Below are 11,314 nucleotides of genomic sequence, written 5' to 3' on the forward strand. Positions count from 1 at the left end.
AGGCACAGAGCCAGCGTGTGAGCTTAGCTCCTTTGATTATGGGATTGTTTTTTTCTCTCTACCAGGCCACCATCCCCACGCCACTCCCAGATCACATGAAGGCAAAGCCAGATGATCTGTTATTTCCTAGGAGGCCTGGCAGAGTGGAAACTCTGACTTGTCTGTTTCTCCAGTGAAAATGGCCCTGTTTCCCTATATGGCGTGGTGAGTGAAATAAGGCAGACACACAGATGCTGGAGTTGTGTGAATTCTTTTCTACAAAAAGCACAAACAAACTGGGTGCTGGTGACTCACACCTCTAATTCTGGCTACTCAGGAGGCTGAAATCTGAGGCTTGTGGTTCAAAGCCAGCCTAGGCAGAAAAGTCCATGAGACTACCCCTGAACCAGAAATGGAGCTATGGCTCAAGTGGTAGAGTGTTAGCCTTGCACACAAGAAGCTCAGGGACAGCACTAAGGACTGGAAAAACAGAACAAAACAAAAAATAAACTGAGTCTCTCCCAACTGAGACACAGGTAATCACTGATTGCTGAAATGCAAGGAAATTGACACTCTGGAAATACCTTGTTTTGTTTTTTAGAAAATTTTATTTCAATATTATTTCTACATTCAAGCCCCTTTTCTAGGGGATGACACTTAGAGACCAGATTAATCCACACCCTTTGATAGCCACATCCTGCTTAATTTCACTTGGCTTACAGCAGACACCACAAAATATCTGTAAGTAGTTATATAAATTTGTACAACTTACAAAATTTATGGAAATAACTTTTTTTTTTTTTTGGTCAGCTGTGGGGCTTGAACTCTGGGCCTGGACGCTGTCCTTGCGTTCTTCAGCTCAAGGCGATCGCTCTACCCCTTGAGCCACAGCACCACTTCCAGTTTTCTAGTGGTTTATTGGAGATAAGAGTCTCATGGACTTTCCTACCAGAGCTGGCTTTGAACCTCGATCCTCAGATCTCAGCCTCCTGAGCAGCTAGGATGACAGGCATGAGCCACTGGCCCCCGGCTGGAAATACCTTTTTAAAAATGACTTTGAGTGCATGTACATTTGTAATGTGAGGATGTTTCACAGTGACATTCACTTTGAGCACAACAGTTCACTTTGAACACATTGACCCCTTCCATCACATCCCCCCCATGCAATTAGGGGTGATCACTTCCAAATATCGATTCCCGAGGGGAAAACCCGGAAAGTCTTCAGTGACAATTCTCAGGGCAGGATTGAAAGGCAGATGGCAACATTTTGGCCATAAAAATCTCTAGTGTTATTATCCACTCAGCTTCTCAAAGCCTGTGAGCCCCCGGGGGGAGGCAGGGAGGTCACCCCAAGAAATCCCAAGCCCAAGGTCCTAACAAAAGCTACAGCTGGGACCAGCCTAGCCCCTCCACCGCACAGCTGTCCTAATCTGCTGCTACCAGGCAACCCAACCAGCTCCTCCTGTTACGGGAGCTTCTAGAACCATTTGGTCTGATTGTTTTTACAAGCAGCCAGCTTCCCTGGGAAACTGGCTTGTGCAAACCTCTAAATTTCCCTTGCTCATAAAATGGAAATAATTATAGCCCTGACTTTCCTGCCACACATGGGTGGCAGCTTTGCGTTTGGGCATGCACTTGGTGAGGTCCCGGCCACAGCTCAGAGACAGCACAGCTTTGAGGAAAGTCAGCACAGCGCACACCAACATCTGTATTTACAAACCAACACTTTACCCGAGGCAAAAAGTCCAGCCAAGCCAGGCGCTGGTGGTTCACGCCTGTAATCCTAGCTACTCATCAGGCCGAGATCTGAGGATCATGGTTCAAAACCAGCCTGGGCAGGAAAGTCCATGAGACTCTTCTCTCTGGGGAACTACCAGAAAAGTAGCGCTGTGGCTCAAAGTGGTAGAGCACTAACCTTGAGCAAAAGAGCTCAAGTAATAAAGGCAAAAATTGATTTTTAAGGCAATAGGTAAATAAGTAGATAGAAAATAGGTAATTGACAGATGACAGGTTGACAAATGATATATAGGTAAATGATTGATAGGTTGATAGATGAATGATAGATGTAGTTAGGTAGTGGATATAGGTAGATAGGTAAATAGATGGATATGCGGATAGATAGATGATAGGTATGCAGGTAGACAGAGCATTTGTAGCACACACCCTTTGCCCAACATTCTAAAGGCAATCAAGAGTCACTCCAGGCCATCTGTGAAGGTTTAAAAAGTTCCTGTCTTAGCTGGGCACTGGTGGCTCATGCCTGTCATCCTAGCTATTCAGGAGGCTGAGATCTGAGGATCACAGTTTAAAGCCAGCCCAAGCAAGAGAGTTCCTGGGACTCTTATCTCCAATAAACCAGTCAGGAAACTGGAAGTGGCGCTGTGGCTCAAGTGGTAGAGCACTCACCCTGAGCTGAAGAGCTGAGGGACAGCGCCCAGGCCCAGAGTTCAAGCCCCACAACCGACAAAAAAAGTTCCTGTGAGCCTAACACAATGTGTGTGTGCGTGTGTGTGTGTGTGTGTGTGTGTGTGTGTGTGTGTGTGTGCTTGCTTGCACGCACACATGCGTTTTTAGGAAAAATAGAAATGGCTGTTTTTAAGTCCCTGCTGAACAAATTTAAAGAGCAAATGACCTGAAGATCTAACCTTCTAACAAACTCCACACTGGGTTACAAAAGTCCCACTGCTAAAGTTCTCTCCTAGATTGTCCCTGACCCATTTCCCCCACCTCATCTCCATCCACAGACGAGCCACACACCCCGCCCTTGCGGGATTTAGCTGAGTTAGGATTTGGCTGAGCTGAGCATGGCATAGCAGCCACACAGCGCTAATGCTGGCGAACGTAGATGCTCAGCCAGCAATGTCCCTTCAGGCCACCAGAGGGCGATCAAAAAACACCAAACCAGGGCACTGCCGTTCCTGCCTGTCATTCTAGCTATTCAGGAGGCTGAGAGCTGAGCATCAAGGTTCAAAGCCAGCCTGAGCAGGAAAAGTCTGTGAGACTCTTATCTCCAATTGACCAGGAAAAAGTCAGAAGTGGAGCTCTACCTCAAGTGGTAGAGCACCAGCCTTGAGTGAAAAAGCTAAGGGGCAGCCCTGGGCCCCCAAAATCAGTTAATTTTTAAAAAGTGAAGGCAGTGGGGTGGGGTGATAGCCAAGAAAGATGGGCGCAGGGCTGGGAAGTTGGCTCAGTGGTAGAGCGTTTGCCTTGCATGCCTGAGGCCCTGGGTTCGATTCCTTAGCACCACATAAGCAAAAAGAAAAAAGCCGGAAGTGGTGCTGTGGCTCAGGTGGTAGGGAACTAGCCTTGAGCTGAAGAGCTGAGGGACAGCGCCCAGGCCCAGAGTTCAGGCCCCACAACCAGACCAAAAAAAAAAAAAAGATGGGCGCTTCATTTCTCTCTGTTAGTTTCTTTTAATATTGTACAGTGGAAAGTTACTGCTGTATTGTTTAGGTAATTAAAATTGAATAAGCCTTTTATTAAGTACACCGCACACCACACACACCTGGGAAGAAGAGGAACTCGAAAGGTCAGTGTCAGCTGACCCACCCTGTCCTTGTCATCCCCACCTTGTCCCCAACGAGCCCTACCTGGTGTTGAAATCTGTTTTCCACGTGTGCACCTCAAAGCCCCAACCTTGGGCAGAAAAACAAGTCTAGGGAGAGATTTGTCATGTTCCCTTCTATGATCACTTTCCTGCCCAGGCTGGCTTTGAACTGCGATCCTCAGATCTCAGCCTCCTGAGTAGCTCGGATGACAGGTGTGAGCTATTGGCACCTGGTGAGATTGGTCACTTTTAGATGAGTAAATATAGCCCATCCCCCACAACCACAAGTTCCACAGCTGAAGGTTCAACTAACCACAGATGGAAAATATGTTGGGGGGGGGTGCACCTGTGCGGAACATGTGCAGATTGTCTATCCTTTTTTTTTTTTTTTTTTTGTCACTTATGGGCTTGAACTCTGGGCCTGGGCGCTGTCCCTCAGATCTTCAGCTCAAGGCAAGTGCTCTACCACTTGAGCACAGCGCCACTTTTACAGCCTTTTCTGCTTATGTGGTGCTGAGGAATCAAACCCAGGGCCTCATGCATGCAAGGCAAGCGCTCTACCACTGAGCCACCTTCCCAGCCTGTCTTTCTCTCCTTATTGCTTGAACTCTATAGTACGTGTTCTTTATAGCAGAAGCTATTATCTGTAACCCTGAGATGAAGCCGGTGATGTATACTTGTGATCCCAGCTACTCAGGAGGAGGCGGTAGGAGGATCGTGATCCCAGGCTGTCCCTGGAAATGTTCATAGAAGAGCCTACCTGAGAAAGCAACTAAAGCCAGAGGTGTAGAACAAGTTGCAGAGCACGTGCTTAGCAAGTTGAGGCTCTGATTTCAATCCTGTCCTCCTCCTCCTAATGTCAAGTGGTTTGATAAGTTGCTAATATGACCCAGCAAAGTAAGTTCCAGGAGTAAGAGTAAAGAAACAGCTGGGTGTTAATGGCTCACGCCTGTCATCCTAGCTAACTGAGGAGGCCGAGATCTGAGGATCGGATTCAAAGCCAGCCAGGGCAGGAAAGCTGGTGAGATTCTTACCTCCAATAAAGCAGCAAAAGTTGGTGCTGTGGCTCAAATGGTAGAGCACTAGCCTTGAGCAAAAATGCTCAGGACAGCACCTAGGCCCTAAGTTCAAGCCCCAGGACTGGCTTTTTTTTTTTTTTTTTTTTTTAATCCATTGGTGTTGACTTAATTTCCTGCTCTCCAGTCTTTGTCAGCTTCACAAGTGCCTCGTCTTCAGGAGCACTGTTTTGTGTTCCCAGAGGGCGCTGTTCTAAGTTTCACACATGACAATCTCAAACAACCTAAGGAGGCAGCTCTTACTCAGTCTCATCTCAAAAAAGAATGGTACCAAGACCCAGAGAGGTTAACTAACCTGGACAAGATCACACAGCTGAGAAAAGGTGGAGCCAACCTAGAATGTCCTTCGACTTCACAACAGGGACTTCACAACAGGAAGTTGCCCCTTGAAGGACTACTGTTATTACTCCTCATTTGACAGATTGGGAAATTGAAGCTTGGAGAAAAGAAATAGCCAGTTCCTGTTCATGCAGAGATTGAGAAACAGGTTAGCTGGGCGGGTAGTGCATGCCTGTAATCCCAAGGCTCAGGAGTCTGAGGCAGGAAGATCTGGAGTTTGAGGCTGAACTGGCCTACACAATGAGGTCTCCAAAAAGGGGAGAAATCAACCATGGTGGCTTACACCTGTAATCCGGGCAATTCCAGAAGTGGAAATCAGGAGGATTATGGTTTGAGGCAAAATGTTACCAAGAAAATTCCCATCGCAATCAAAAAGTTGGGCATGTCGGTGTGTGCTTGTCAGCATAGCTGCAGGGTCCAGGCTTAAGGCCAACCATGTGCAAAAACTCAAGACCTGGGTGGGAAGGTGGCTTAGTGGTAGAGTGCTTGCCTAGCATGCATGAAGCCCTGGATTCAATTCCTCAGTACCACCTACATAGAAAAGGCTACGGGGCTAGGAAGGTGGCTCAGTGGTAGAGCGCTTGCCTTGCATGCCTGAGGCCCTGGGTTCGATTCCTCAGCACCACATAAGCAAAAAGAAAAAAGCCGGAGGTGGCGCTGTGGCTCAAGTGGTAGAGTGCTAGCCTTGAGCTGAAGAGCTGAGGGACAGTGCCCAGGCCCCAGAGTTCAGGCCCCACGACCGGACCCCCCCCCCCAAAAAAAAGAAAAGGCTACGGCCTTGAGTGCTGTGGCTCAAGTGGTAGAGTGCTAGCCTTGAGCAAAAGAAGCTCAGGAACAGTGCCCAAGTCCTGAGTTCAAGTTCTAGGACTGGCAAAAAACAAAACACCACCTCAAGACCCTATGAAAAATAAAGCAAAAAGGCTAAGGATGGCTCAAATGATAAAGCACCAACCTAGAAAGGGCAAATGCCTGAATTCAAACCTGAATACAACCAAGAAAGAGAGAAAGAGAGAGAGAAAGAGAGAGAGAAAGAGAGAAAGAAAGAGAGAAAGAAAGAGAGAAAGGAAGGAAGGAAGGAAGGAAGGAAGGAAGGAAGGAAGGAAGGAAGGAAGGAAGGAAGGAAAGGAAAGGAAAGAGAAGCCACAAGTGGCACTCTGGTTCAAGTGGTAGAGTGCTAGCCCTGAGTACAAAGAGGCTCAGGGACAGCGCCCAGGCCCTGAGTTCAAGCTCTGGGACCAGCAAAAGGAAAAAAGAGAGAGAGAGAGAGAGAGAGAAGGGAGGGAGGGAGGGAGAAAAGCTGGCTGGGTGCCAGTGGCTCAATCCTATAATCCTAGCTACCCAGGAGATTGAGATTTGAGGATGGAAGTTCAAAGTCGCTGGGACTTTTATCTCCAATTAACCACACACACACACACCGGAAGGGGAGCTGTGGCTCAAGTGGTAGAGTGCCAGCCTTGAGTGAAAACATCGCCTATACACCCCACCTACACACACACACACACACACACACACACACACACACACAACCCTAGAAGTTATTGTGAAAAACAGCAGGTGGGACTGACTATACTAGGCACTATACAAAGCAATGAAACTTTATTGCAGTCTTTCTGTGCCAGAGCCTGGCAGGGTGGCAGCCTGCCGAGGAAGGCCGAGCACCGGAGCCCCCCCACGTGGAGGGGCGTGGCCAAGGGCCGTGCTGGGGGCGGGGCCGTCACAGGCCACGCCCTCTCCCGGCCCCTCCCCTATCACAATAAGAAGCTTGTCCGCAAGCTCCCCTGGGACCTGGCTCTGGGCCCTTACTCTGTCCTGGGGCCCGCTAGGAGGCGAGGGTGGGGGCAGGGGTACCCCCCCAAAAGCTAAGACACTCCAGTAGCCTATGTACACTGTGGAAAGGTTTACCGCCCAGAACTGCAAGCCAGTGCAGCCCAAGATGGGCAGCTTGGGGGCGGGGTGGGGCGGGGTGGGGCGGGCCCCAGCCCGGTCCGGACGGGGGCGGGGCCTGTCCTGACGGGGGCGGGGCCAGTCTGGGCCGGAAGGGCGGGGCAGCCTGGTCCGGGCGGGGCGGGGCCGGATGGGCGGGGCCTTCCGAACGGGGGCGGGGCCAGCCTGGTCGGGGCGGGGCCGGGCCGGAGGGGAGGGGCCAACTCTGTCCGGACGGGGCGGGGCTGGGGGTTCCATCTCGGCCGCGTGGACCCCAAGGCCGCAAAGGCTCCTTAGCCGGAAAGTCACAGGAGGACACCAGCGGCCGCGGCCACCAGGAGCGTCGCCACGCCAACCGCAGCAGCCCCGGGGCCTTTACTATGAGGGGTGTTCGGAACCCCGCCTTTTCCGGGGTGCTGCTCCACATTACTGCGGTCCTGGTGGCCCGCGGCCCCTCCCTCCAACCAGAGGTCCTTCTCCGGGATGACCTCGGGGTGGGCGGCCCGGGGAGGCGGCTGGCTGGCGGCGGCGCGGGTGGCGGCGGCGGCGGCGGCGGCGCGGGTGGCGGGGGCCGGGGTGGAGGCGGGGCGCGAGGAGGGGGCGGCGGCCCGCGTGGTCGGCGCCGGCGCGGCCGAGGTGGAGGCGGGCAGCAGCACGAGCGGGGGGATCCGGGCGGAGAAGTAGGTCTTGTTGCGGAGGTCGGAGTTACAGCGCGGGCCCTGGCAGCAGGAGCCGCTGAGGGTGAACCCCGGGCCCGTCACCCCGTCCCGCGTGCACTCCTCGTCCTGCACGCAGCCCCGCACCGGCAGGGACACCGTCACATTCGCTGCAGGAGGGGACACGGGAAGGTCGGCTTGTTGACAGCCGAAGAGCGAAGAACCCCACCCCCCAAACTGGACCTGACTCTGAAGCCATGCCATTCCAGAATCTTCCACAGGTGGGGGACCCCTGTTTCCCACATAGTGCAGTGAGAGCAGCCCGAACTACAAGGGCTCCACTGGGACAGCACCCCGCTCCCCCCCACTCCAAAGATCCCAGCCAAGCCCCAGGACTAACCAGCAGCCCCATCCAAATTTAAAATCAGAACCACAGCTGAGGATCGAGGTTCAAAGCCAACCTGGGTATAAGACAGTCTGTGGGACTCTATCCTCCATTAACCAACAAAAAGCCAGAAGTGGCGCTGTGGCTCAAGGGGTAGAGCGCCTGCCTTGAGCACAAAGAGGCTCAGGGACAGCGCCCAGGCCCTGAGTTCAAGTCCCAGGACCGGCCCAAGAAAAAGGAAGAAAAGAGAAAGAACGACACGTCCCAGCTCCCCGCAGGGGTCAGGACACCGTGCCTAGAATTTGATCTCGCTTCCAGGGATAGAAACTGAGAAGCTGCACTTCCCATGATGCTCCAGGACAAGACCACCCCGGGGCCCCAGCACTGTCCTCGACGGCGTCGGATGTGGGGCGGATCGGATCTTCCCTGCGAGCCCCCAGCCCCGCGCCTGCGTGCAGGATGCTCCGCGCCTGCGTGCAGGATGCCCCGCGCCTGCGTGCAGGATGCCCCGCCCCCAGGAGGGCAGCTCCGGGCCGCTCACCTGCGGTCAAGGTGACGTTGCCGTCGAAGCAGCCCGTGTAGGCGCGGTCGCTGGCGTTGTAGCAGCTCACGACGGGCGGCGCCGAGCCCCGGCACTGCTCCCGGCTGAGCCCCACGCAGCTGTAGCACTCGACCCCGTTGGGCTCGTAGGCGCTCTCATTGCCTGCCGGGGGACGGCGTCAGGAAAAGATCGACAGGTAATCCCAGCTCTTCAGGAAGCTGAGATCTGAGGATCCAGGGTTCGAAACCAGCTCAGACAAGATTAACCAGCAAAAAATCCAGACGCGGAACTTGCGTGGTCCAGGTGTGGGAGAGCTCCATCCTCGAGCGGAAAAGCTCAGGAACTCAGCCCAGGACCTGAATTCAAGCCCCGCCCCAGACTCCCCCCCCCACCAAAAGTGCCAGGAACATTGAATCCGTCCACGGGGCGTGGTTAAGTGTGGTGGTCCCGCCCCCTAAACCGTAGCCCCGCCCCTGCCCTATCGGACTGCCGCTCCGGTGTAGCTCCGCCCCCCGTGCCTCCAGCCCCGCCCCCACAGCCACCCGGATGCGAACCTGCAGGGGTTAGCCCGCGAGAGGTGAGGTTGAGCTTGGCGTTGCATCGGTCCTGGGCACACTGCTGCAGCTGGATGAAGGCCAGGAGCCCGTGAAGGTCCAGTCCGCGGTCATTCTTGCCGGGGAGTCCCGAACCGCAGCCCCTCACTGCCACTGAGAACTGCCCGTGAACTGCCAAGAGGGAGGGGCGTGTTCGTGGAGGGCTGGCTGGGGGCGTGGCCACTGGGACCAGGCATTGGGGGCGTGGCCACGGGATGCGTTTTGGGAGTGGTCTCTTTGGAGGCGGAGCTGGTGGGCGGGGCAACCTCGGGGCGGGGCCTTCACCCTCAATCCCTGAAGGAGACAGGGGCCTTGGGGGCTTGGGTGGGGTGGAGGGGGCATCTCAGAGCAGAGAGCACTAGGGAGCGTGAGGCACAGGCAGACAGAACAGGACAGAGGGCTGGGGATGTGGCTTAGTGGAAGAGCGCTTGCCAAGCATGCATGAAGCCCTGGGTTCGATTCCTCAGTACCACATATACAGAAAAAGCCAGAAGTGGCGCTGTGGCTCAAGGGGTAGAGTGCCAGTCTTGAGCAAAAGAAGCTCAGGGATGTGAGGATCACGGTTCAAAGCCAGCCTGGACAGGAAAAGGCCATGAGACTCCTATCTCCAATAAACCACTCAGAAAACCAGAAGTGGCGCTGTGGCTCAAGTGGTAGAGTGCTCTCTTTGAGCTGAAGAGCTGAGAGACAGCGCCCAGGCCCAGAGTTCAAGCCCCAGGACTGGCCAGAAAAGAAAAGAAAAAAGAATCAAAAGGAGAGAGCTAAAAGTAGACCTGGGACCAACCCAGAGAAAACTACCAAGAAACTGACCAAAAGAAGGTGCTGAAAGTTGAGTGCTTATTAATCTTGGCTCTCCTTAGGAAGCTGGTTTGAAGCCCGTAAAAAAATGCAAGAGACATTTATCTGTGGTCATAAAGACAGACAAGAGCTGGAGGTCCTGAGTTCAAACCCTAGTACCAGCACAAAACAAAAGCAGGTACAGGGTCACCGGTGTGTGTGTGGGGGGGAGGGAGTGGCTTTAGTCACTCGGGAGGAACAGGGGAGGGACTACATGAAGACCCAGCCTCAGCCCCACTGGCTAGCAGATCTGGGTTGGTGGCCCCCCAAAAGACATCTGTGGGTGTCAGAGGTGGAGCGGGAATGGATCAGGTGTACCTCATTTCACACCACGTTCCCAGCTGTCACCCAACCAAAGCCCCCCTTGCCCCCAAAGGAAGGGTCTGGGTCGGCTGGGCTGGGGGAGTGGGAGGGGTTCACGCACTGGTCTCCACCGCCCCCACGGCCTCGGTGCAGACTTCCACGCCGGGCGGGCACTTCACCGCCTTCATCCTGTGCGGCGCGCAGCCGTCGTCGGCCTTCTGCACGCAGCTGTAGCACTCCAGCGCCTGGGCTCCTGGGGGCGGGGGAGGGGGGTCCCAGGCCAAGCAGCAGTGAGTTCAAAGCCACCCCCACCCAGGGAGACATGCCCTCCCACAAACCTGGGGGCTCTCTGGACGGTGTGCCAGCTCAGCTATGCCTGTGGGAATTGCGGGGGGGGGGTTCTCTGCCATCAAGGGACCCCTCCCTAATCACAACTGTCTGCTCAGGATGGAGGAGGCAGAGGGTGCTTCCCATAGCTCCCCCTAAACAGAACGGGGGGCGCCCCTCCACGGTCCTCTGGGAGCAAGGCAGGGCTGCCTCTTAGTCCTTGGCTCCAGATGTGAGGACTCTGCCCCCCAGCTCCCAGAATCCCCCCCACGCCTCTGTGTAGGAAGTGGGGATACCCCAGCCATAGGAGCCCTCCCCCCCCCAAAATCAGGCCACAGACGCACCTTGGTGGAGCAGCAGCAGCAGCAGCAGCAGCCACCGGCCTGCGCCTCGGGTGGCGGCCAGGACCTGCGCCTTCCTGGCGGGGAGCATGGCTGCGTCCTTCCTCCTCAGCGTCCCCTCTGGGTGTGCCACCTCGCAGCCGGGGCCCTCTTACCTGAACCCCGGATGAGTAACCTCCCCCCGGGGCAACCTTAGCCTTGCCCAACCAGGCGAAGTCAGCGTCCGCCGTGGGTGCGGGCCTGCGCCCGCCCCGCGTGCGTCACCCCCGGGCACCGCGGCCCCTGTGCAGGTGCCAAGGAGAGAAAGGGCGGGAGGACACTCTCTTGAAAGTCTCTTGGAATTCCCCTCGCCCTCGGAGGAGAAAGTCTGTGTGGGTGTGAGGAGCCCCAAAGAGAGGCAGGGGCTCCCCACCGATCACCATACACCAGCCACTGGGGGCCAGGGGACCCCAGCACCTGCCAATGAA

At 54.9% G+C, this 11,314-nt stretch overlaps 1 protein-coding gene across 1 annotated transcript; it reads right to left on the reverse strand.

Annotated features, from left to right (window-relative positions):
• Window positions 1–7,110: 7,110 nt before the first annotated feature.
• LOC138811303 (ly6/PLAUR domain-containing protein 3-like) lies at window positions 7,111–10,938 on the reverse strand. The gene is made up of 5 exons (XM_069999032.1): window positions 10,851–10,938; window positions 10,301–10,432; window positions 9,001–9,171; window positions 8,447–8,608; window positions 7,111–7,690 (listed from the first exon to the last, which is right to left on the reverse strand). Exons 1-5 carry the CDS (start codon window positions 10,936–10,938, stop codon window positions 7,170–7,172), a joined length of 1,074 nt encoding a protein of 357 aa, XP_069855133.1. The 3' UTR covers window positions 7,111–7,169.
• Window positions 10,939–11,314: the final 376 nt, after the last annotated feature.

Source organism: Dipodomys merriami, unplaced genomic scaffold (assembly GCF_024711535.1).
Source record: "Dipodomys merriami isolate MVZ:Mamm:240054 unplaced genomic scaffold, mDipMer1.0.p SCAF_52, whole genome shotgun sequence".
Classification (NCBI taxonomy): domain Eukaryota; kingdom Metazoa; phylum Chordata; class Mammalia; order Rodentia; family Heteromyidae; genus Dipodomys; species Dipodomys merriami.

Bases quoted from the DNA above. Each gene is read 5' to 3' on its own strand.
- LOC138811303 (XM_069999032.1), bottom strand. From the start codon at position 10,938: ATGCTCCCCGCCAGGAAGGCGCAGGTCCTGGCCGCCACCCGAGGCGCA. The intron at 10,433-10,850 runs GTGCGTCTGTGG...CCCCGCCCCCAG, and splicing joins GCTGCTGCTGCTCCACCAAG to GAGCCCAGGCGCTGGAGTGC. The intron at 7,691-8,446 runs GTGAGCGGCCCG...CCCCTCCTGCAG, and splicing joins CAACGTCACCTTGACCGCAG to CGAATGTGACGGTGTCCCTG.